Below are 25774 nucleotides of genomic sequence, written 5' to 3'. Positions count from 1 at the left end.
TGGCTGGACAAAGCCATGAGCCGTGAAGACAACAGCTCTCATGTCTGCTTCTGCAGGCTGATTCTCTGCTGGGCACGGTTAGAGGTTAGAACACATGACACATGTTGTCTCATTTCTCCTCTGCAGCCATCCGGTGGAGTGGTGTGTATTATTATCCTTGTCCTCCGTGACAAGCGTGGTCAGAGGTGGTTAAGTGACTTGCTCAAAGTCACAGGCTGGCCACTCACCGGCAGCGTGGGAGTTGATCCTCCCCCTGCCCTGAGCTGCAGCCAGGCGTCTACTCTCTGGAAGCACACAGGAGCCGAGAAGGGAAGCAGGACAGGAATACCACAGTAACACACATGATGCAGAGAAGTATAGGGAGCCAAGAAAGAACCAAATGAGGCATGGTGCGCTGGGCCGGCCTCCTGGGTTGAACTGAAGAAGAGACTGGAAGAGCCAAGGTTGGGTAGCAGGGAGGTTCCGGAGAGGGACTTGGAGTGCTGGAGGGACGAGCAGGGAGGCTGTGTGTGTCTCAGGGCTGGACCAAGTCCAGTGTGCCTGGAGGAGGAAGGGTGTGCAGGCAGGGCTGATGTCCAGGGCTTTGATGGCTGAGCAAGGACTTCAGACTCCACCCTGGGGCTTGACGCGAAAGCTCCAAAATATCTAGTGATTCCCTGAATCTCTGTTTGGACAGCGAGTGACTGTGGAGTCCTACGGAGGGCAAGAGTGGCTCTGAAGGAAACCTGCCATGCACAGTTGTACAGGTTGAGCACCAAAAAAGTGTGCCCAGACAGAGGAGAGATGATGACTACAATGAAGGCTACCATTTATCCACTAAGCCAGGAGTTCACGGGGATGTGGCCTCCAAGGGTGGCCACTAGTGCCACTAGGCCTTGAGTTCAGGGACTGTGACCTCTAAGGATGGCCAGTAGTGCTAGTTTGCACAAAAGCTGTCCAGACAAGCAAAGACTCAGACCAAGAGAGGCAAGCACTAGCTACTACTCCTGGGTCCCGCTGCATGCCAGCCCTGGACTAAGGTGCTGCGATGGCAGAACAAACAAAAAACAGGTGACAGTCCTTGCCCTTGAAGACCCATAAACCTTGACCAAAGGTTTTGTCAGGTGAAAGAGACATGTCTTGGCTCCCATAAAACACACCATGATCTGTTAAAATAGCTTTCTTTTATGGAGTGCCTACTATGCACCAAGCATCACCTTAGATGCTTTCTCTACCATACCACATCTCACCACACCCTTGAGGGGACGAGAGGGTCATCGTCTTTCCTACGGGGGAACTCACTGGGCACTACGGTTCCTGCGTTGCAAAATTTCAGTTCTGGGAAGCTGGGAGACACTCACCCAGGGTCCCATAGCTCATGGGAAGAGAAGCCAAGCTTTGAACCCACACCTCTGACTCTGAGGCCTGTGCTCTTGCTCCTCTCTGAGCGTGCTGAAGCCTCAGAGCTTGTTGAAGCTGGAGGACACGGCTTAGTCATCTTAGTCTCCTCCAGGCCTCCCCTGGGGCCGGCAGACAGCAGGTACCTGTTGCTGAATGAATGAACAGGGACACAGAAGTACAGCCGAGGTGCACCTTCTATGTAGGCGACCAACCCAGCCGCCTGCAAACGCCCTTTTCCCCTTGTCACTGCTTCTTCCTGCACCCTCCCTGGAGGGCGCCCTGGACACCACAGCTTGCATGATAGCATCCTAGAGCCATGGTAACACTCCTCCTAAAGTGGGGGCGGGGCGGGGGAACAGCACCATGCGCAGTGAACTCTGTGGGATTATGGAGGATGTGCTAGGAAAATCATCCTCATTCTTCATGTAATGAGAAGCGCTGCCCAATTTGTCTCAAATGCCACATCGCTGTGTATTAATTTGCGACTCCACGGTATTGATTAGAACGGATGTTCTCCAGCTCCCGAGGCAGGGCCCGGAGGAGAGGAGCAGGAGCACTCAGGAAGGCCACGCTGGGCCTCCCGAGTCGAGGGGGTGGACACCCGCAACCCCCTCCCATCCCAGAGGAGGCCTGGGCAGGCCTGCACTTCCGGCCCGGAGTGGCCTGAGTGCTGAAAATTGCCTGTGAGTATGCACACACAGATGTTCAAATAGCTTCCATTAGCCCAATTTTGAGATGTCTGCATAACGTCCCTGAATGGGGGAACTTTGTCAGAATGAGGAAATGGTCTGAGAGGCCGAGGCCAGGAGAGGAGAATCAGATGTAATTACAGTGAGGCAGGAAACCAGGAGGGGCCGGGTGGCCAGCACCCACGGCTCTAACTCCATCTCTGGGCATCAATTTCCCAGTGTGCATGGTAGCACGGTCACCTGTAACCCAACCAAATCTTCCAAGAGCCCCAAGCGCACACTCTGTCCCAAAACCATCTCATAATCTACCTCTCCAGGTGCAAGAAGACAAGGAGCGCCACGCTCATCTGTCCATCCCCCACCCACAGACATGTCTGTCTGCCCATGTTGCAATGCTTTGTGGTCCACAGGCAGCGATGACATGGCTGACCTCCTGGTGGTAGCCAAGGCCCATCCAAGCCCTTTTTTTTCCCAGAAGTGACACTAAATTGAGCACTGTTTCTTCCTCCCAGTTCCCGTTTTTGAGGGGTCATGGAGAATGGTTGCAAGGACACATCTGAAGACTGTGAAAGTGAGGATTTAAAAAATCAGGGGCTGTACACAGTCAGCGCTCAATAAATAGTACCAGGATGGATGACAGAATCCCTACCACCAACTTCACAGGTGCTGTTAGCCTCTCTGGGTTGTTTTTCAGGGAGACTGGGGGCAACTGGATAGGTTCCAGGGTACCTGTGAAATCCCTGAATTACACAGAAAAGTGGCTTGTGTGTGTATGTGTATGTGTGTTTGAGAGAGACAGACAGAGAGAGCACTTTCAAGTTCACAACTTCAAAAGTCTAAAGCCTACTTACTGGGCTTATAACAAGACCCTCAGTTCTAATGCCAGCATCTCCAATACAAAGAGAAGAGGCCTTGGCCTTGGCCTCATTAGCGTGAATGCCCCAGGTGACAGGGCCTGAGCCCTCACCGGGAGCTGATGGGGCAGGTTCCCCATCAGCTGGAAGCTCACAGACGCAAAAAACACTCAGATCCTTTTGCCAAGAAGCAACAGACTGGTTGCACGACAAGCCACACTAAGAACAGCAGCCCTGAGGATTTTGTGCAAACTCAGGAGCCAGGGAATTGGAATAGGGCTGGGACTGTGGCCTATGGATTTTACATATTTCTCTGGTCTCTTGAAAGATTCCCAGTCAAGTCAGGTTAGGATGAGAACTAAGTACTGAGCTGAGGATCCGCCAGGGCCCGTGCTGAGCACATCACGTGACCTGTGTGCCCTCTTCCCTAATCCTACAACAGCTCCATGCACTAAGTGCAGCCTGGGTGTCTCTTATTTGCACTGCCTGAGACTTCAAGTGTTCCAGGGAATGTTCGGGATTGGGGAATATTTGTATAGACAATCTCTTGGGGATGGGTCACAAGTCTGAACACAAAATTCATAGATGAAGGCGCTTTCATGCAATGAGTTAAGCACCTCTGTGTTTGGACTGTGACCCCTCATAAAGGTCAGGTGTGGAATTTTCTACTCATGGCAGCACATTGGCTCTGAGAAAATTTTGGACCAGGGATGCTTAACCTGTGCTATCAGTATTCTGGTTGCACAGGCACAGAGGCTGGGGCTCAGAGAAAGGAAACAACTTGTCCAAGGTCACATGGCGGTAGAGCAGCAAGACGGGGTTTGGTTCCAGATGACCGACCCCAGAGGCTGAGGTTATATTTTTGAAATATTTACTTATTTATTTGAAAAGCAGAAGGCAGAGGGAAAGAGGGAGGGAGGCAGGGAAGGAGGGAGGGAGAGGGAGAGGGAGAGAGGGAGAGGGGGAGAGAGAGAGAGAGAGATAGAGAAAGAGAGAGAGAGAGAGAGAGATCGATCTTCTATCCACTGGTTCACTTCCCAAATGGCTACAACAGCCAGGGCCCAGCTGGGCCATTATGAAGCCAGGAGCTTCCTCCAGATCTCCCACCTGGGTGCAGCAGCTCAAGAATTTGGGCCATCTTCTCCTGATTTCCCAGGCACATTAGCAGGAAGCTGGCTCTGAGGTGAAGCCAGGAATCGAACTGGTGCTCATATGGGATGCTGACTACAGGTGGTGGCTTTACCCACTAGGCCACATCACAGGCCCTGAAGCTGAGGTCTTAATCCTTGTACTGTGCTACCTCTCAACTGAAGGTTATCAGGGAGTTTGCCAAAGTAAAGGCGCCCCATCCTTACAGATCCTATGCAGATGTAATCAGTGGGCAGAACGGGCCTGACTCTTAAGGAAGCCTCTTGTATTCTGATGGTGAGCTAACAAGGTCATACTTAGACTTGGCCAAACACAGAAATACCTGAGCTGGAGACTGTTAGGTAGACCGAATAGACCGAGACCCACTTAAGATTCACACTGCTAAAACCCAAAGGTGTGGCCAGGATCAGGTGTTAAAAGGCTGCAGAGACTCTCGCCTCGTGGGCACTTCTGGTCTGCTCGGGATTCTGGTTCACGTGATGATCTCATTCTGGAGTAGACAGAAACAATGCCATGCAACCCGTGAGAGCTGGGGGGGGTGGGGGGTGGGAAGTCGGACGGCGAGGGTGGGACAGATGACACCCAAATGGCACCAGGGGCAAGTGGAAAAGAGGCAGACCTTCCCCACCCACCCAGAGTGACCCACAGTGAGCAACCATGCGGGAGCCAGGGACAGAACGGGATTCACAGACACCAACGCAAATGCCACCGGATTCCAAAGGGACTTGAAACAGCAAGGTACAAATCAAACTCAAAAAACGAGATGAACCTTCAAAGGAATATTTATCTGATTCTGGCATGGAAAAGGGCCTTTCCAAGCAGGGCACCTGAAGTAGATCTCATAAAAAGAAAAATTACAAACATTTAAATTTAAAATTAGTGGCGTAGAAATTAAAACTGCAGAACATCAAAAGGAAACTGATCATATTAATATCCTTAATATGCAAAAGCCACGTCCAAAGAAGATAAGGGAAGTACTAATGCCCCAGTGGAACACTAGACAGAGGCTGGGGAGAGGCAATTTACAAAAGATCTACAAATGGCCGGCAAGTGATGACAGGTGCTCAGCCTCACCTATAATCAAAGAGATGCAAATTATCACAACAAATGAGGTTTTTACTGTTCACTCGTTTTAATCAGCGAAACTGAATTAAAACTCACCAACATGCAGGGGAGGAAGGTGAGGGTGGGGGAGGCCTGGCCTGCTCACAGGCTGAAGACAGATGTGTGCATTAGCATAACCTTTCTAAAGACACTCTGGGATTCTGTATCCAAATGTAAAATCTATATGGTCTTTGACCCAGCCACTGCACTGCCAAGAATTTGTTCTAAGCAGCTAATTAGATGAGGGCTCATGCTGTATTTACAAGAATGTTCTCCACCAAACGTCTACAGAAGATGACTGTTAAATAATCAGAAGATGTTCAGACCACGGCACTGCTTCACTGGTATCCATTCCAGAGAACAAACCGGGGCTTCTCCTGTTAACACAGAAAACCACTGACCTCATCAACACAGATGATAGAGTCGCAAGATGGAGTAATCCCGGCTGCCCACAGGGTGGGTCTGCGGCTGTGCACGCACTGGGAGTGCGCAGAGAGCTGTTGAAATGTGCACTTGCTAGGACGCAGCTGGATAGCTGGCCTTCCCCACGCAGAACAGGATGGGGGCAGGCCTGTGAGCAGGAGGAGAAAGTGAGTGAGGGGAGGGCTCCTGGGCCTACTTTCAGACTCGGTGTTGAAAGCTGGGTTGCTGAATTCAGCAAATAAAAAGCCAGGTTGATTAGTTAAATTTGAACTCTAGAAAAACAAATGTTATTTTTTAAAGACTTATTTATTTGAAAGGCAGAACATCTGAGAGAAAAGCAGGGTGGGGGTGAGGGAGGTGGAGAGAGAGAGAGCGAGAGAGAGAGAGAGAGAGGTATCTTCCATCTAGTGGTTCACTCCCCAAATGGCCGAAACAGCTGGGGCTGGGCCAAGCTGAAGCCAGGAGCCAGGAGCCAGGAATTCCATCCACATCTTCCACATGGGTGCAGCAGCCCAAGCACCTGGGCGGTTTTCTGCCTCTTTCCCAGGTGCATCAGAAGGGAGCCGGATCGGCAGCAGAGTACCACTTCGATGTGGGATGCCAGAGTCGCAAGTGGCGGCTTCACCCACCGCACCACAACGCCAGCCCCTAGAGAAGCTTTTCAGTATGGACGTATGCCATGCAATATTTGGGACATATGAGAAATTTGAGTGAATTCAGATCAACTGGGCATCCAGTCCTTTATCTGCAACTCCCAACCGCGAAGCTCAGGAATGCATTTCTGGTTGTCTCCATGGAATGACGCACGCCAGCCTGGAGGGACACGGAGGCCACGCAGACTTCCTGCGCCCACCCTTGCTTCTGACCTGCCTGTGCTGTGAAGTCTCCAGCCTCGGCCTTACCGAAGGGGTTTTGCAGGGAGCCTCTCGCAGGATCACAGCACAGTCTTTTGTGCCAGAAAAAGCCACACTCGGGCTCCTGGCCAGCAAGTAGCCATTGCGTGGCACACAAACCTCCCACGAGGCCCAGCTGCTACGTCTGTAAGGTAGAGATAGCAACATCGGTGCACGGGTGAGCTGAGGGGGACTAAATGAGATAAGGTTCGTGAAGTGCCTGGCATACAAGCCGATCCCCTTCCCTCTAGTCCAGCGGCTGCGGCCCACACTCTTTCCCCCAAGGGATCACAAACTAAGCATCCTGTGTCATCTCAGTGCTTGACCCCTGGCTTTTCTGATCTTCCCCTCTGTGCAGGGCGGGCTGACACCCTGCCCCTGGCTTCAGCTCCCACTGAAGCCCTCACAGCGGCTCAGGCCCTTATCTGCACTTCTCACACTCGGGGTGTGGGTGCATGAGGACCAAACTCGCTTGCAGGGCAGACAGTCGGGGACTCAGGCCAAGGGTGGCCACCAAGGGCAGGGCCTGGGTGCCATCTGGAAATGGAGAGGGCGATGTGGTGAACAGAGAATGCAGGTGGCTGTTCTGCCTCGGGACAGCCCAGGCTGGCCGCAGGTTCTGCTCCTCTGCCTGCTACACAGCACAAACCCTAAGATGGGCTCTGCCACGCAGGGAGGGGTTGAGCCCCACCCCTGCATGCCAGATTGACACACAGCCCTTGTGGCTATAGGAACTTCCCTTCCTCCATCCCTAGTGAGCCCCACAAAGTTTAAAAATCTGCCAGTCAGCTAGGTTTTATGCCCAAGAAGCTAGTATTTATCAGCAAATCCCCAGATATGGAATTACCAGGACTGTTGATGAATAATCCCAGGGAGAAATTGAACCCAGGGGTATATTCACAGCAGGAGCTGCCCTTGTCTATTCCCCCCAACTTCCCTCCTTGCCCTGCCACTTGGGGTATTTCACAAGTGGGTGCAACTCACTCGGTCCAGACGCACAAATTACCCCGTGGTCCAGTCCCAAGCTCAACAGTGTGGTGACAACCACAGCCTTGGCTCATCGGAGCCTGATGCCCCTGTTAGCACAGGCCTCCGTGACCCGCTGCAGGGACAGCTAACCACATGACCTGGGAAGTCTGCATAATCCCTGCACCCGTGACTGCTTAGGCCCTCACTCTGCCACAGCAGCTGTGTGCACTGGACGTAGGCTTGCTAGGGCTCCCCTGGGAGGCTTTGTGGTCCTGGTGCCAGTGACTTAGAGACCCAACACCATCACCTGGCTCAGGTTCCTCACTCTGGTGTCCCTGCTGTGAATGCTGAGCAGCCCCCTGACCCCCGAGCTGGGCTGCCACTCCTGGCTTCCTAAGTCATCCCGAATGTTCTGTAACCTCTTTGGAATCACAGGCCCTTTCGTGAACCTTGCAGAAGCTGTAGCTCAGCTTTGTCCCATAGAACTTCCTGCCGTGATGGAAACGTTCTCTGTCTTCGCAGCTAAAAGCTGCATGTGTTAACTGAGCACTTGACATGAGGCCAGGGCAACTGGGACCCTGAATTTTAAATTACATTTAAGGTCAATGAACTTGGATGTAGACAGACACAGGAGCCTCACGGTGGACAGCACAGCTCTAGACTGAGGCTTAGCACACTTCCGTTCCAAAGGGCGAGAGAGTATTTTATAGGGCTTGCAGGTCACAAAGGCTCCGCTGCAAGAGCTCCCCTTTGTGGCTGTAGAGCACACAAGCACCCTTACTCTACCTATAAACAAATGGGCATGGCCATATCCCGATAAAACTTTACTGACACACAGTAAATGCATGTATCCGTAGCAATCCTGCATTGCTCTGAGAAACATGCTGTTTGACCATCTCATCTTTGTGCCACCATATAAAGTGTGCTTACACAAACCTAGAGGTCTGGTCCACTGCACACCCAAGCTGTGTGGTGCAGACCACTGTACAGGATCCGTCGTTGAACAAAAAGGGCACTCTATGGGGCATGGCCATGTTTGCTTTCTGTGCCTGGCTTAGTCACATAGCATGTGTCCTCCAGATTCATCCATGTTGTCACACATGGCAGAATTTCCCTCCTTTTTAAAGCCAAATAGTATGCTCAGTGTGCATTGCATGTCTTCTTTATCCACTCATCCACTGGTGCATACTTAGACTGATTCCACAACCAGGCTATGGTGAATACTGCTGCAGCACAACCCCCCTGCCAGCTGGACAATCTGGTCAGCGGGCCTTGGCTGGCCAACCTCTGCTGCACACAAGCTCTCAGAATTCTGTCTGCAACGCAGAGGTTCAGAGACCTCTGTGACTACAGACTTTGCCCTTAAACTCTGGGCTAGGACCTTGGTTTCCAAAGGCTCTGTGAACACTCAGACCTGCTGAGTCCGATGGAGAAGTACTTGACCTTGTCCTACAGACAACAAGGTGTGGCCAGGGAGCCACAGGACACTTTTCTCCTCAAGTCTTCTGAAACCTCGGGCCTCAGACAAAGAGAGATCCATGAGGATGGTTGAATGAGGACACTAAGAAGGCCCAGCACACACAGCTGGGCCCCATACATGCCAGTCACTTCTAGAATCTCCAGGGGGTACTTCCTGTACAGTCCCTGGCTCAGATCCCCCACCCCCAAACACAGAGACTCTCCCCGAGGGAAATACACTGTAGAAGGAGCTAATGGCCATGGAGACTTTCACATGCTTCCGAAGAGGTCTCTCTTACTAAGGAGCTTGTAGCTAAAACTTGAAGAGAATGAGTTTGGATTCAGGGCTGGAGTGAAGGCAGAAGCAGGATGACTTAAGACCAGAGACTTGATATTTGGAAGAGCTGATCATTTTTTTTTTTAAAAAAGAAGCCAGGCCATCTCAGTAGTCCTTACTTGAAAGACAACTGGGCTTTTGTCAGGAGCCCTCAGTTAAAGTGAAGTGGAGCCATGTCAGGAGCCCTCAGTTAAAATGAAGCAGGCTTACATCAGGAGCCCTCAGTTAAAGTAAAGCAGAGTTGTCAGGAGCCCCAGTTGAAGTGAAGAGCAGTCATGTCAGCAGCCCTCAGTTAAAGGCATGCACAACTTTCTTGGGGCCTTCTCAGCAATCTTTAACAACTGAGATTTTTGAAGGAGCACTCAGTTGCTCAGGTTCAAGTCTCCAACTGCCTGCCCATTCTGCCAAGGAGGTAGAATGATCCTCTTCACATGGGAGACTCCCAGCCTGGACGAAGATGCTTATCTATTTCTAAATTGCTATAAGTTCATTCAAGAAAGCATCATTTAGCCTTCAAGTTCTCAAACAAAGGCAAGGGAAAGAAAGCTTTCAAATAACTGCTTTACTGGGATGTTATTAATTATCATTAACAGTCTTAAAACATGCCTATTAATGATCTCAACACAAAATAGCAGTGCAGGTCTTAGCCAAGAACAGCATAATTACCTATTAATGAGATGTAAATTTCCTAGGGAAATGACAGAGATCTAGAAGTACCACCTTCTGAACTAACATAATAAAGTTAATAATAATAGTGTATAATCTTAAGACATTAGTGTTAATTTGAATTCTAACTCCATACTTAAACAGACTAAGAGAAGTGAAATTACCTGCATAGCTCAAACCAGAAAACCCTGATCCCTGCTATTAAGCAAACACCGATTGTTCTTTTCTGAATGATATAAACTAACTCTTTGTAGTCCCTGTATGGAGTTTTCAGCTGTTTGTTTCTCCGAGAGCTTATATCGCTTTTACTTTCAAAAACAACCTGAGGTACCTTATGCAATTAAGCTTCATAGGAAACAGAATCCACAAAATAAAAACACAACACAATCCAGTTAAAGGTGGAGAAGTACCATCGCCAGGCCCTAAGGATGAACTACTGCAGCTAAGCTCTGGTTTCAATGTTCAGCTTCCTGAGCAGGTGGAAGGAACCGTGCAGGTAACTGAGTTAGGTTACCAAGCAGCTGGGTTAAGACAGGTGCAAGCTCTGAGGCTGAAGAAACCTGCCCTGCAGAGCTGAGAGCACGCAGCCCTCACATCCCAGGCTCTGGGGGTGAGCGGGAGCACCTACCTTCATAGCTGGCGTGGAAGCCCTGGGCGCTGACTGCATAGTCACTGATGAGGCGCAGAGTAAGGGTGGTGGCCGCACTAACGATGGTGGCAGGCAGCTGGAAGCCGGTGAGTCTGAAAGACAAAGAGATGCAATTAGGGAGAGGACCCTCCTGGGAATCTACACATCCTTGAGGCATTTATTGAGCACCTGTTGGATGCACAGTACTGATCAAAGCTAGGGAGAAACAGGAAGACAGCATAACTAAAGGCATAGAGAGGACATTTGGAAGACGTTCAAAGACAAACGACAGAGAGGATGAAAATCAGCAGTCTTCTGCCCCAGAAATATGAGGGTTGCCTGCCCCAAAGCCATGGCCCGATGCCCGACCCAGAGGCCAGCCTGTTCCTTTGCCTTTCATCCTTTGTTCCCTCTTCTGTTTTTTTTTTTTTTTTCCCCTCTTATCTCTTTCCTCTCTGGCCAAGGTTCTTTGAGGCTTTGGGTAGAATTCACCAGAAATTGACAGGTAATAATTGCTATCAGACAATATTTATTCACATATTGAGAAAAAAATTCAAAATCTAAGTAACAATGTGTGAGTGCTTCTTATCATAGACTCTATTCTTTAAAAGGGATGTCTACCGCTTTTTATAGAAATAAGTGCTTATTAGTTGAAAAGAAGAATGCAAAAAACAAAACCCCAATACAATCCAGAAACATTCACTGCTGACAGCTGACACGCACCAAAATGAACAGATCAATAGGTGGGATCATATTCAACCAAATAATTTCATACAAATGGGATCACGCTGTGCATGCTTTTAAAATTAAAATGCTTAAATTTTCTTTCTGGAATTCAAGTGAGGAAAAAGAAATGGGTGAATCTAAAGGAACTGCTGAACTTATGGTAATAAGTTTTTTGTACAAGACAGTCATTTAAAAAAGTGTTTATTTGCGAGCCAGAGAGACAGCTCTAAACCACTGATTTACTTTCCAAACGCCTACAATGGCTGGGGCTGGGCCAGGGCAGAAATTGGGAGCCAAGAACACTATCCAGGACTCTGCAAAGGGTGGTAGGAACTCAACTACCTGAGCTATCACCACTGCCTCCTAGGGTCTGCATTCCAGGAAGCTGGAGTCAGGAGCCCAGCACCAAGCCTGGGTAATGATGTGCAATGATGGCATCTTAACTGCTAGGCTCAATGCTTGCCCCAGGAGAGTCATTTGTAAGTCTTCTAAGGTTAAAAAGACAACACTGGAGGCCAGCGCTGTGGCACAGTAGGCTAAGCCTCATCCTGCGGTGCTGATATTCCATATGGGCACTGGTTCATGTCCTGGCTGCTCTACTTCTATGCAGCTCTCTGCTATGGCCTGGGAAAGAAGACGGCCCAAGTACTTGAGCCCCTGCACCCACGTGGGTGAAGAAGCTCCTGGCTTCAGATCAGCCCAGCTCTGGCTGTTGTGGCCATCTGGAAAGTGAACCAACAGATGGAAGATCTCTTTTTCTCTTTCTCTTTCTCTTTCTCTTTCTCTTTCTCTTTCTCTTTCTCTTTTTCTCTCTTTCTCTTTCTCTCTCTCTCTCTCCCTCCCTCCCTCCCTCCCTCCCTCCCTCTCTCTTTCCATAACTCTACCTCTCAAATAAATCGATAAAATCTTTAACAAAAGACAACAATGGGCACTCAGGGACACGTTTAGTGAAGACTTGCCCACCACTGGGGTCCTGTGCACACACAAGTGGCAGGGAAGCAGCCAGTCTCCTGCTCAACTTTGTCCTTTATCCCCAGGCCCTGGAAGGGAATCCAGGTTTACATTTACTACAATTTTTAGATGTTTTTGACTGAGTGTGGTGCTTCTAGAACCCATTGTCTACCTCCCACTGCTATATGACATCTTGATGCCTAGAATGTCCCTGAGGAGAGTGGATATTGGGCTCAGACAAGTTAAAGTGAATAAAGTTAATATCTAAAATATCTGTTAGATGTTAGTACTGATTTTTTTAGCCCTGCGGACTTGTCTTCACCACCATCCTAACTTTGTAGGATTCACAGCGACTCAAATTCAGCTCAGAAAGAAGAAAAGATGATCAAATTATGGTGAATCTGAGCAAATAATTTTCAAGGTCAACTTGTCTTCAAATATAAAAACATCCAGCAAAAGGATCCCTACCTCTCCCCATATCTATTGATTCTCCTTTCCCTTTCTCTCTCTCTCGTTTAAAACCTGTATGTAAAATCATGAATCCATACAAATTACAAGAACACTGACTTTAAAAAGACAGTCCTCTGCTGGGAATGGGCTCGGCCTTCCCAAGTGTGACATGTGGACAGGACTGCTTTGGCGTCCACCTACCCTCATGCTTCAAGGGAGCTGTCCACAGCATGGGTTCTGAAAGGCAGCCCACTTCCCACTGCAGTGGCTCGAACGGCCAATTGTGCACACTGTGCCTCCTTCTGACAACCTGTTCAAGGTATGGAAACGAGGGAAGAGGGCACACCACCTGAGCAAGGTCATTCTGAGTCTTTCCATGGGATAAACACATGCTGAAAGTCTGTTATTTGGGGTCCTTAACACCACATAGACATGTTTTGAAAGCTCAGCAGTGAAAGAGAAGAGAAGCAAAGCTCTGATGATGCTATTTCTGAGATTGCTGATCTGGCCACGCACACAGACCCCTCTCTGCAATGCCCAGTGCCATAGCCAATATTCTTTCTTTCCTTTCTTTTAGTTCTTCCCGAGCTAGTCTGATGTGGGTTTCTATTTGGTGAACTTGATTCAGTACTGATGAATGCAACATGAAGCCCCAGAGGCCTAACAAAAATATTGATTGATTTAACTACATGAAAATTAAAAGCATGCATGCGTGACAAAAGAATCAGTAAAAAAGATAAAGAGAAAAATGAGGCCCAGATTATTTATAATATATATGACAGGAAGAGGGTTAGTATTTATAACCAGAACAAGCCCTGACAAATCAATAACAAAAATAAACAGCCAAACAGGAGAAGGGAAAAGGCATGAGTGAACAGAAACAGAAAAGTGCTCCATTTAGCTGACACCAAAATATGAAAACTAACCTGCGAGATTCATCCCTCACCTATAGATTGGCAAACACTGTGAGTTGGCCAGAGTTAAGGAAAACAGAGCCTATAGTCATCAACTGCATAACAGGAAAATGCTACAGGTTAGACATATACACTAAATCCAATGAGATGTCCAGAGACTTGCAAAGCACAAACTATCCTAACATTCCCATGTGAAACAGATTATATGTATTGTCTTATACCAATAATGGAAATTGAATTTGTAATTTAAAAACTTCCCAGTAAGAAATATCCAGGCTCAGATGGTTTCACTGTAGAATTCTGTCAAATGTATAAACCAAAATTAACATCAACACTACACAACCTCATCCAGGAAAGATAGGGAAAGAACACTTCCAAACTCATAGGAGGCCAGGTATACACCGATACTGAAGCCAGAGATAAGACAAATAAAGAAAACTAAAGACCAATATCCTACCTGAAACACAAAAATCCTTAACACAATATTGGCAAAGATAATTCTGCAATCTACAAAGGTAATTGTACCCTCTGATTGAGTGGAGGTTGATTCTGAAGATGCAAAACTGGTTCAATATTTGAAAACCAATCAGTGTAATCCACCATATGAAGAGGCTAAAAGTAGAAAAATTGCATGGCCAGATTAACTGATGCAGAAAGAGTACTTGATGACATTTAACACTTAGTCATAACCAAAGACTTTCAGGAAACTCAGAACGAAGGGCGGCTTTCTCAATTTGATAGAGAACATCTAGAGAAACCTACATCCGGCACCACACTTCAGGGTGAAAGGCTGAGTGCTCTTCCCCTAAGGTGGAGAACAACCCAACCACCCCATTAGAAAACCAGCAAAGCACATGAAGAAGCATCTTACCAAAGAGGAGAACAGATGTGTGGCGAATGTGCACAAGAAAAAATGTTCAACATCACTGCCATCAGGCGTGCACAGTTTAAGTGAGAGACTAGCACCCCCCCACCCCAGGAGCACAGCTAAAATAAAAGTGACAATACCACATGCTGGTGACAATACAGAACAACTGGGTCTCTCATACACTGCTGGTAGGAGATAACAAAAAAATCTAGTCCTTCTGGAGACAGTTTGGTAGCTTCTTACACACATCACACACACACAGACACACACACATGCAAAGGATAACACTTAGCAACTGCCCCCTGTACATTCATCCCAGAGAAAAGAGAATTTACAACTGCACAAAAACCTGTGTGTGTTGTTCATGGCAGCTCTATTCATAATAGCCCCCAACTGGAAACAACCACAAGAGGTGACTGATTCAATAAACTGTGGTGTATCCACACGAGGGACTCCACTCAGCAATAAGAAGAGATGGACAACTAATCAAAGGACATTGGGTGGACATCAAGGCCATCACACAGAGGGGTGGTGGGGGGTGGTGAGGAGCTGATCACAAGCTGTGTGAGTCTGTCTATACAACATTTTTGAAATGACAAAATTAAAGAGACAGGGGCAGGCCACTGGGCTAGTGGTTAAGATGCTGGTGAAGGCACTTACATCCACCACCAGAATACCTGGTTGGATACCCAGCTCCTGACTTCCTCTTCCTGCTAATGCAGACCCTAGGAAGCAGTAGTTATGCTTCAAATAATTCAGTTCCTGTCACCCGTGTGGGACACCTGGATACCATTCAAAACTCCTGGCTTCAGCCCCTGCCCAGTCCTAGCCATTGTGGGCAATTGGGAAGTGAACCATTCAATAGGGGTGTTTGTGTTCTATCTCTGCCTATCAGATACTTTAAAACACATATGGGTGTGAATCAAAAATAAGTTTAAAAAAAAGTAAAGAGATTGGAAGTAGATTTGTGCTGGCCAGGGGTTGGGGTGGTAAGAGGCAGGGAAGTAGATGTGGCTACACAGGGGTAGCCCAAGGAGGTCTTGTAGGGAGGCAACAGTCCTACCTGCAGACTGCAGTAGCAGCTACCTGAACCTGTACAGGTAACAAAATGACATATAAGGATACACATACATGGCAGTGACATCAACTTCCTGGTTGTCACATGGTGCTAAGGTCACAGAAGATGTAGCCACACGGGGAAACTGGATGAAGGGCACAGGGGACCTCTCTGTACTATTTTTGCAATTTCCTGTGACTCTGTAATGACTTCAAAATAAAAAGTTCAAAGAATTCCGTATGTCAGTCATGTTGTATTTCCACCAGACCGTGTACCAGTTCACTGTTAGATCTGAACTATACTTGGACACCCCGGGTTGGGTCTCCACCTCCTATCTGGTCCTTGCTGGGTCCTCTTACTGTAGCTGCTTTCTGTCCATCCCACTCCTTCCCCATGGCCATCTACAGAACCAGCCAGGGCCTTGCTGGAAATGGATTGACCATAAGAACCATAAGCTAGGCCCCCAGGCCACCACCTACCTATGGCTTGATTCGTCCATGCACCAGGCGCCCATCTGCCCCTTAAATATTCCTGTCTGTGGATGATGGATCACTGCCTCCCTTTGGATCCTAGGCATTAAAATACCAAGTTGTCTCCAGTCAGGCCAGACCTCCACAAGGATCTGATCCCCCAGGTCCCATCCCCAGAGGTTCTACCTCCTCCTGGACCCAACACAGAGCAGCTGAAACGTGCCTCACCCCATGCCCACCAGAACTGTGCTCCTGGGTGCACTTCCAGTATCCTCAGCTGGGGAGAGCCTTTTCCTTCAGCAACGTACGGCATCACAGAAGAATCTCAAAGAATCTCCCATGAAGTTGGCTCTGGGAACAGCATGTCTCCCACCGAGTAGAAACTGTTGCTTTGATTCCCCAAGTTAGCTCCACGATATTTTTTGCACCGCCATTAAAGATTCCTGGATCCTAGTTTCTTGGTGCTCTATTGACACAAGCTGTGAATAGCTAATATACACTGTCAACAAACAATTACAGTTTTATCACTCGCAATATATGGGATTGCAGCTGCTGAGGCGTTTTCTCCAATCTGATATTTACCGCTGCTCTGCTGTTTCCCAGGCTCTTTAGGTAAATTCTGGCACGGAGGAGACAGGCACTAGCGCCAGGGGGCGGGTGTGTGTGAAAGCTGGAATCTCCCCATCTGGATCCTCGGACCATCCTTCCCACTCTCCCCACCCACTCCTGCTCTCTGAGGTTGACTTTGGCTGGTGAAGCTGCAGCCTGCAGGGATGACCACGCTGCTTGTCAGATTAGCAGATGACACTCAGACGTGCCCATCTTTTATCTGACAACTCTGAATGCCACCATGGGAGGGGCGCCCTGCCTTTCGATAGCGCAATGCAGACTTAGAAGAGAAGCAGGGTGAAGTCATGGCAAGGAAGGCGAGAGGCTGCACTGCCCCTGGCTATCTCCCCTGTTGCCTCCAAACGTTTGCCTGAGAAGTGCATCTTGCAATCACGCAGTGTGGCCATCCACGTGCAGGAAAACACCCACCCCCCCACCCCGCTCTGCCTCTGCCTTCCTGTTTGGCGTGCACAGTTTAAGTGAGAGACTAGCACCCCCCACCCCAGGAGCACAGCTAAAATAAAAGTGACAACACCACATGCTGGTGACAATGCAGAACAACTGGGTCTCTCATACACTGCTGGTAGGAGTTAACAAAAAAATCTAGTCTTGAAAACTGGGGATGCCCACAGCCCCAAGCCCTCACTCTCAGTTCAGAACCCAGCAATAGCCTACCATTGTTGTCAGGATCAAGGCCAGAATCCCTAAGGAGGCCCACGAAGCCCATGTAACTCAGTCCTGAAGGATGCTCTGCTCTGTCTCCTGCCTGGCTCCGGCCCCTCCAAGTCTCCTTTGGTCAGGAGCATCCCACAGGCAGGGAGAGAGGTCAGCCCAGAGTGCAGGCAATAATGGGGCACATTTCCTGCTGCAGCTTTGAAGACAATACAACTGATTTTCACTTCTTCCTGGGGTGTGTACATGGCACAGCAGTTAAGCCACCACTTGGAATGCCCACATCCATGCTGAAGTGTCTGGGTTATATATCCAGCTACTTCCTGCTAATGAGCATCCTGGAAGACAGCAGGTGATGACATAAATACCTGGGTCCCTGCCACCCACGTGGGATTAAGTTCTGGACCAGCAGTTCTGTTGTGGGCATTTGAGAAGAGAATCAGCAGATGGGAGATTCCTCTCTCTCTCTCTCTCTCTCTCTCTCTCTCTCTCTCTCTCTCTCAAATAAATAAACCTAATTTTTAAAGATTTATTTATTTTTGAAAGATTCATAGAGAGAGGGAAAGACAGAGAGAGAATTTTCCATCCATTGGTTCACTCCCCAGATGGCTGCAACAGCCAGTGCCTGGCCAGGCCAAAGCCAGGAACAAGGAGCTTCTTCCGGTCTCTAACACAGGTATTAGGGACCAAGCACTTGGGCCATCTTCTGCTGCTTTTCCCAGACCATTAGCAAGGATCTGGATAGGAAGTGGAGCAGCCGGGACTCAAAACAGGTGCCCATATAGGATGCTGGTGTCACAAGCAGTGGCTTAACCGGCTACAATGCCGCCCTGATAAACATTATTTTTTTAAAAAAAGAGTTGTTACTATCACAATGCATGTACACTCCAGATATTGTCAGTGATAAAAACTCTTCCCCTCCTCTCTCCCTGCCCCTGTCCTTGGTGCACTGCTGGTTTCAGCTCCTCCAATTTTCCATGCCCCACCCTCAGGATCTCAGCACATGCTGTTTCCACTCCAGAATACGTTCTCACGTCTCCTCCATAACTCTCAGGAGTTATCTGTTAACTCCTTCCCTGCACCCAGACCTCACTGCAAATGTCTCCTGCTATTTCTGGAAAGATGCATTCCTGACCTCCCAGACCAGCGTATCCTACAGTCTCACAGGTCCTCGTGGAAGCCTCGGGCACTGTTCTCTGGTGTCCAGTCTTCCTTCTGGATATGGGGTAAGTGGCACCTCCCTACCCTTGCTGAGGTCAGGCCTGGCCATGACACCTGCTCTAGCTGGGGAGGTGTGGGTAGGACTAAAGCATGCTGTTCCAGGGAGGGAACCAGGTGTGCACCTGTTGCTGAAATCCAATTCCTTCCCTTCCCCATAACGCAATGACCCTGGGCCTCTACCAAGAAGGGTCCCTGAGGGACTTCTCTAGGCAGAGAGCCCCTGCAAACCCTCTCTGAACACGCAGGAGATGCTGGCCACTGAAAAGAGAGCTCATCACTCACAGTTCCCAAGAGGAGAAGCACACCAAGACAGGCAGGGCCACACGGGGAAGCAGCAGGGTGAGTAGGGGGGCAGAAGGAGCAAGGGTGGGAAAAGCCTTTGTTATGTTTTTCCAGGGAAGAAATGGAAGAGGCAGGGGATACAGCTTAGTTACAGAATGGCAAAGTTCAGATGATGTCAGAGGGCTCCAGGGTGCAGGGCCTGCCCATAGCTCTCTGGCACCTGGCTCTACAGGGATTGGTAGAAGAACACATGATCACCCAGCACAGGAACTATGTGGGCTCTGGATTGGCTGGGCACACAGCTGGATGGGTTGTTTGCTATCTCGGGTCAGCAAAGTCCCAAGATGTCAAAGCATCAGAAAATACAGAAAATAAATGCATGACTCATACACACAGCACAACCTGACCCATCCTGACTGACAGCTGGCTCTCAAACCCACATGGCCATGGCCCCTCCTATTCTTAGTGTGTTCTGGGGCTGAGACAGCGTGGAACCCTCTCTGGGAGATGAAAGGCCCCGGGAAGGCAGGTCCTGGAGCACGGGCTGTTGCTTCCTTGGCCGTGGGGCTGTCCATGCTCCAGATCCCAGAAGTCCCAGAACCCAGAGCAACTGATGGTTCTAGTACTGCCCTAAGGCCTGCAGATCCTGGTGATAAAGCCCCATTTCTGAGGGTGAGCCACGGATGTCACTTCTTCACATCTTAAAGAACCCTACTAATATAACATAATCCTGGAATCAACAGTAATAGAGTAAATGGGGCTTTTATTGAATGGTTGTCATTTATGGCTCTTAGCACATCAAGCAGGGATATAAAAAAAAGCCACATCAATTGACCTTGGAAAGAAAGAAAAGAGTAACGGTAGGCAACATTCGTCACACTGACAGGCTAGGCAAATAGTGTTTTGATTTGCCAGCAACCTTCCTCCAGGCAGCAGCCACTAGTTAGGTACATAAACCATTAAGCTAAAAACAGAACTATCATTATAGGCATCATCTAGTAATTTGCAAATAATTGATGGACATTAGTCATAATCACACACAATACACAAACACACACACACACACACACACACCCTCGAGATACATGCCCTCTCTTGTGAGTCTCATCTGTATTTCATCACGAGCTTCTAAAACTGGGGAACTTAGAAAAATTGGGCTTTCTCTGCCTGTTGGTACATAGGAGTACCACCAAAAGCTCAAGGATATGGCAAATGATGAAAAAAAAAAACTATGCATGGATTTCAAAACATTTTTGCACCAAAATAAAGCTACCTCTTCATCTACTTTGCACAGACTTTGTGGAGTAACCTCATTATGTTTCATAGATCCTTTTATTGTGAGAGCATCCTGGGCGCTGGGGTTCTGAGGAACCCTCTCAGGGAAATGGCACACTCAGAGAAGGCACGTCACAGGCTCAGGCTGCTGCTGAGTCGGCCAAGAGACCACGGACACCCTCAGTCTTGGAAACCTTGGAAACCAGAGCGACTGAAAGAATGAAGAGAGCACCCTTGTCCTGCGCCCAGAACTGGAGGTCTTGCAATAAAGAAGCCTCCTTTCGGAGGTCATCTGGCATCATCCAGACCCCAGCAGATATCCAGTTACATCCAACTTCCATCCCAATGTGTCCAGAAGACACCTGCAGGCTCCACTAACCCCTGCTTTCAGCTGCAGGCATACATCGATGGCTGGAGGCCAGGGGACCTGTCCGTAACTGTGGTGGGATGGGGCCAAGGCCTGCTTCCCAAATCTCTACACCACCTCCTAGGATGTGTCCTTGGTTAACATAGGAGCACCCCCCGTTGTGGTCTAAAAATAGGAGAGCAGCACTGTAGGTGCAGAATGCAAATCCTCTAAGCACACCCACTCTGCCTGGGGGCACTTCCCACGGACTGCAGCTTCTCACTTTGCAGCAGCTCAGAGTCCTGGGCGTCCCCTCCACACACTCTGCCCCCCAGCCCCCAGACCGTGTAGCACCAAAACCCATCTGATGGATGTAAGCAGCCTGGCTGGGGAGAATGGACACATGCTTTTGGGAAATGCTACAAACAAAACTCCCAAACTGTGTGCTAAGATGTCCCAGGGTGCGTCATTGGACTCAGACGGACACTGTGGACTGATCTAAGTGATCAAGGACACGATGACACTATCCGCTGGACACAGAAACTAGTAGCTCAACCTAAGGCAACATTGCATTCAATGACACTGTATCTTTGCAAAGCTGGGGCATGGGTGGTTGGTGTGATAAGAAGCAGGTGCATATGAAAACCAGCGTGGAACAGGATGTGAGCGTGCCAGTGTCCAATCTGATTCCAGGCTTTGAGAATCTGCAGAGTGCCCAGTAAGTACACACACAGCAAGAGTAAGTAATTGTGGCTATTTAAGGATGAAGCATAAATATTTTTTTCTTTAGAATTAGATTTGTGGGAATTGGTGCTGTGGCCTAGCAGGTAAAGCTGCCACCTACAGTACTGGCATCCCATATGTCTTCCACTTCTGATCCAGCTCACTGCTAATGAGCCTGGGAAAGCAGCAGAAGATGGCCAAAGTCCTTGGTCCCCTGCACCGACGTGGGAGACCCTGAAGAAGCTCCTGGCTCCTGGCTTCAGATCAGCTCAGCTCTGGCCGTTGTGGCCATTTAGGGAGTGAACCAGCGAGTGGAAGACCTCTCTCTGCCTCTGCCTCTCTGTAACTCTGCCTTTCAAATAAATAAATAAATCTTCAGAAAAATTAAATTTGTGATTTTTTTTTTCCAAACAGCTACGGCATTGTCAGGATATACCTTTTGATTGAGTTATTTGGACCCAACTACTTAATTAAGGGAGTTGAAAGGCATTCTTTTAAACCCACTCAGCACCATAGGAAAATGACTGAGACATTCATGGCACCTTAAATTAAGAAACCAGGAATCTAGGCAGCAGTGTGCAAATGGCTCTGAGAAGTCCTGCAGCAAGACGAAGAGACCAGCCCAGCAGAAGCCAGCACGCTCCCTACCACCCCTGAGTTCAGCACGCCTTGGTACAGCCCCACTTAGGACATCAGCTTGGGAAATCAGGTGGATGCTTCCCATGACTTGCTCTATGCTCTGATAGGTTCAAAAAAGAGACCAGAGGCTGGTTTTCTCCCATGGGTAACATTTAGCCAGTTTCTCTCACCAATCATTCATGCAACAAATATTAATTGTGTGCCGGCTTAAATGTCACATACTGCACTTTGTTCTGAGGATAGAAATTCACAAGACATGGATTTAGCCGCAAGGATTCATCCTCAAAAGGAGGCATTTACATGGATTTATCCCAAAGCCCAGAAACTTCTTATCACCTTTGTGCCTACCCCTCTCCCCCGCACCAGGCTGCCTCTAGCTCCTGCCTTGATGATTCCAGTAACAATCTCCCAACCGGTCTCCCTCCTCGCTCCCGCGTCCACTCACAGACCACCCTCAGCACAGCAGCCGGTGCGATCAGTTTACGACCAGCTCAGACTCCTCAGACTCCTCCCACGCATCGCACAGGAATGAAATAAAAACCAAAGTCATTACAAAGGCTGGAAGTCCCTGGACCGTCTTCTGCCCCTGCCACCCGCTCCACCACCTCTCTCCTGGCCACCAACAAGTCTTCCCTGCTCACTTGCTCTCGCCACGACAGTCCCTTGCTGTTCCTCAAACATCTCTGGCAAGTTTCCGCCTCTGGGACTTTGTACCTGCTATTCCCCCGTCTCCAGCTACCTCATCTCTTCTCCCATGTGTATATGGCTGGTTGTGTCGTCGCTAGGAATATTTGTGGGAAAATTAATATTTAAATAGATAATATCCCCATGAATGTCTGCTTTTTTTCTGGCCTGTGTTTACATGTCCTTTTTTTTTTTTTTTTTTTATCTTTTATTTAATGAATATAAATTTCCAAAGTACGTCTCATGGGTTACAATGGCTTTCCCCCCCATACCGTCCCTCCCACCCACCACCCTCCCCTTTCCCACTCCCTCTCCCCTTCCATTCACATCAAGATTCATTTTCGATTATCTTAGTATACAGAAGATCAGCTTAGTATACCTTAAGTAAGGATTTCAACAGTTTCTTCCCACACAGAAACATAAAGTGAAAAATAATAGATGATTTTTTTTTAAATGATGATGAAATCAGATCAGACCTATTGTCATGTTTAATCCCAGTGAGAGTCAAGTTGGGAATTGATAGTTTCTTTTCTTTTTTTTTTTTTTTTTTTTTTTAACAGAAGATCAGTTTAGTGTACATTAAGTAAAGATTTCAACAGTTTGCACCCCCATAGAAACACAAAGTGAAATATACTGTTTGAGTACTCGTTATAGCATTAAGCCTCAGTGTACAGCACATTAAGGACAGAGATCCTACATGAGGAGTAAGTGCACAGTGACTCCTGTTGTTGACTTTACAAATTGACACCCTGCTTATGGCATCAGTAATCTCCCTATGCACCAGTCATGATATCGAGGTCTTTGATGGTCACTCTTATTTAAAGTGGCAGCCCTTCTCCCCACTCCCACCACCATTCTGGGCCGCACTTTCTTCAGACACTTATCACCATGCAATGTACTCTATACTTCGTTCACCCTCATTTCTAAGTCCATCCTTCCCCATCAAGCACACCCGATCTACAAGGACAGGGATTATGGATCTGACCCCAACATGGAGAACAGTGCCAGGTGCACCGTTGGAGTCAGCAATTATTTTTTTATTGTTGAAGACACAATTATAATGCAACCCAGTTAGTGCAAGGATAGCAATGTACCCACGGACTCTGACATCACCAGCCTGAGCTGATCCAAAGGATGCATTGTTAGCTGGTCACCCATAGGACATGGAGCGCTGTGATAGGACAGGAGGGTCATTTCAAGTAAAGGGGGTGGCGTGAGTGGAGGAAAGACACAACCCAACCTTACATGTAATTTATAAAACTGTTCCCAAGCCAATGACAGGAGAACAAATGGATATAACCAGCTGTTCATCCTCCACTTGTTTGCCGTGACTGCTTAATTACCAATCTCCCCGAGGGATAGGGTGGGGGAAGAATCTGGAGTCTGCTCAGCCTTGCAGCAAGCACAGATGTTGTTTTCTTCCATAGGAGCCTGGAAAACCTGACCCAGGTTGGTCTTCCACGGGGGAGACGGAAGCTTCCAGCACCGTAGCTCGGGAGGGTGGGAGTGGGGAAGGGATTTCGAGGAAGAATGGCTGTCCTGTTCCAGGAGCTGCTGCTGTAGCAGCCTCCCTCAGTCCTGGCTCCCGGATACCAGCCACTGGGAATGGGAGCTGTGGTCAGTTGAGACCGCCCGTAAGGCTTGCACCAGCTCTGGGGATCCACAGAACAGCTGAGACCACGAAGACCCTCACATGCTGCTGCTAGTCTGTGGTTGGTGCCATGCAGAATTCTGCATTTTTGTGCCTCGTGTGCCAGGGAGACAAAAACAGCAAGCACTGCCCAAATGTCAATGAACAGACAGTGGTGTCTGTCTCCATGGGTTATCCATGCTGAGCAGCTGGTGCCACTGAGCCCCTCTGAAGGATGCTGAGGCCACCCAGGGAGGCAGCAGGTGGAGCCTCTGAGAATCCTAGGGAGGGAGACGCAAGATGTTGACATATCTGCAAGAGGGCGGGGACAGAGAATGGGTGGGCTACCCCTTACCTGCTCCTGTCACCTCGGTGTTCTGCCCATTGGCCACTACAGCCTGGTCTGAAAAGGTTGGCTCTCAAGTTAGAGACGGCACTATGTGGTGTGCTGCGTGCGGCAGCTATGTCCAGCTTCGAGCCACACATCACTACTTCCAGGTGCCACACGGCCACCCCCAGGAGGAGAAGCCCAGGTCCTATCTCCGTGAACAGGACAGAAATGACTCTTGGACATGCTGAGAAGGTGGAGCCAGGCCCCAGGATACTCAGGGCACCAGGTCTGCTCCTTTCCCACACTCCAGGGAGCCAGGAAAAACAGGTTTCCAAACACCAGCCTTAGGGCCTACTGCGGAGACCCCCCTCCCCTGAGTGGTAGGGGTTCCTGGGGGGCTGCTCAGGCTGGGTTTCCAGGATAGGCTGAGCGAAGAGCTGGGAGGTGTGAGGATGGCAAGGTCTCAGGAGACCACGGCTCCCGACCGCAGAGGTTCAAGATGAATTATATCCAAACCAAAGACATTTGAGCTTATCATGAAGAGGCTTTACCTGTGGGCCTTACCTGTAGACATGAGAAGGAGGGACCACAGGGGCAGGGAGAGACTCTGGTCACTCAGTTTCTGCAGGTGTTCCAGGGCCTCTCTCAGGCTCTGCTGCCCAGTGTCCGCTCTGATTTTCTATCTGATTTCTAGGGCCACCACGTTGCACAACTCCAACGGGCGCCTTTCATATTACAGCACATGGCCACAGAGTCTGAACTATTGGCCTAGCCCTGAATTCTGCCTTTCTGCCTGGGCTCTTAGGATAAAGTAACTGCCAAATGGAAGTTGGAACTGGGTTTCACTCCCTCATTGCCATCTTTTGGGATCATTTTGGAGGCCACTATCTGCAAAGCAGGGACTTGGCCAGTTCCCAAAAACATGCCCAAGTCGAGAGAAAGAAGCCACAATGGAAGACATGAAACCCTGGAGACTGTGGCAAGATTTAAGGGGCTGGCACGAGAGAGCAACAGGGCAACACTTCTGCAGAGAGGGCCCACTGATCAGACCTCCTAATGCTGCCCTTGGTCGAACCACATTCGTTCCTCTCTTTGATTTTTCTCCTAATGCTTGCCCCTTCTGAATGGCTTGAGTTATGGACTGAGTATTTCTGTGCCCCCAAAATGTATGTGTCATAGCCCCAACTCCTGATGGCATTTAGAGGGCAGATCTTGGTGGTGTAATTAGGGCTAGAAAAAATCACAAAGGTAGAGCCCTCATGATGGGATTAGTTTCTTTCCAGGAAGAGATACCAGGAACTGGTGCTGTGGCGCAGTGGGCCAAGCTTCCGCCTGCAGTGCCGACATCCCATATGGGCACTGGTCCACGTCTCAGC

General features: G+C 48.9%; 1 protein-coding gene across 9 annotated transcripts in view; it reads right to left on the bottom strand.

The window, feature by feature from the left end:
* CSMD2 (CUB and Sushi multiple domains 2) overlaps positions 1-25774 on the bottom strand; it is a 618865-nt gene that overhangs the window by 493834 nt on the left and 99257 nt on the right. For all 9 annotated transcript variants that reach the window (XM_051832045.2, XM_051832046.2, XM_051832047.2 and 6 more), the window contains exon 3: positions 10551-10663. In XM_051832045.2, coding sequence (XP_051688005.2) covers positions 10551-10663 — 113 coding nt within the window. The remainder of the gene's footprint in view (positions 1-10550; positions 10664-25774) is intronic.

The sequence above is a fragment of the Oryctolagus cuniculus genome, chromosome 7 (genome assembly GCF_964237555.1).
Source record: "Oryctolagus cuniculus chromosome 7, mOryCun1.1, whole genome shotgun sequence".
Classification (NCBI taxonomy): Eukaryota; Metazoa; Chordata; class Mammalia; order Lagomorpha; family Leporidae; genus Oryctolagus; species Oryctolagus cuniculus.
The sequence above is the reverse complement of the archived record's forward strand: the minus strand, read 5'-3'. Positions and strand labels throughout refer to the sequence as shown.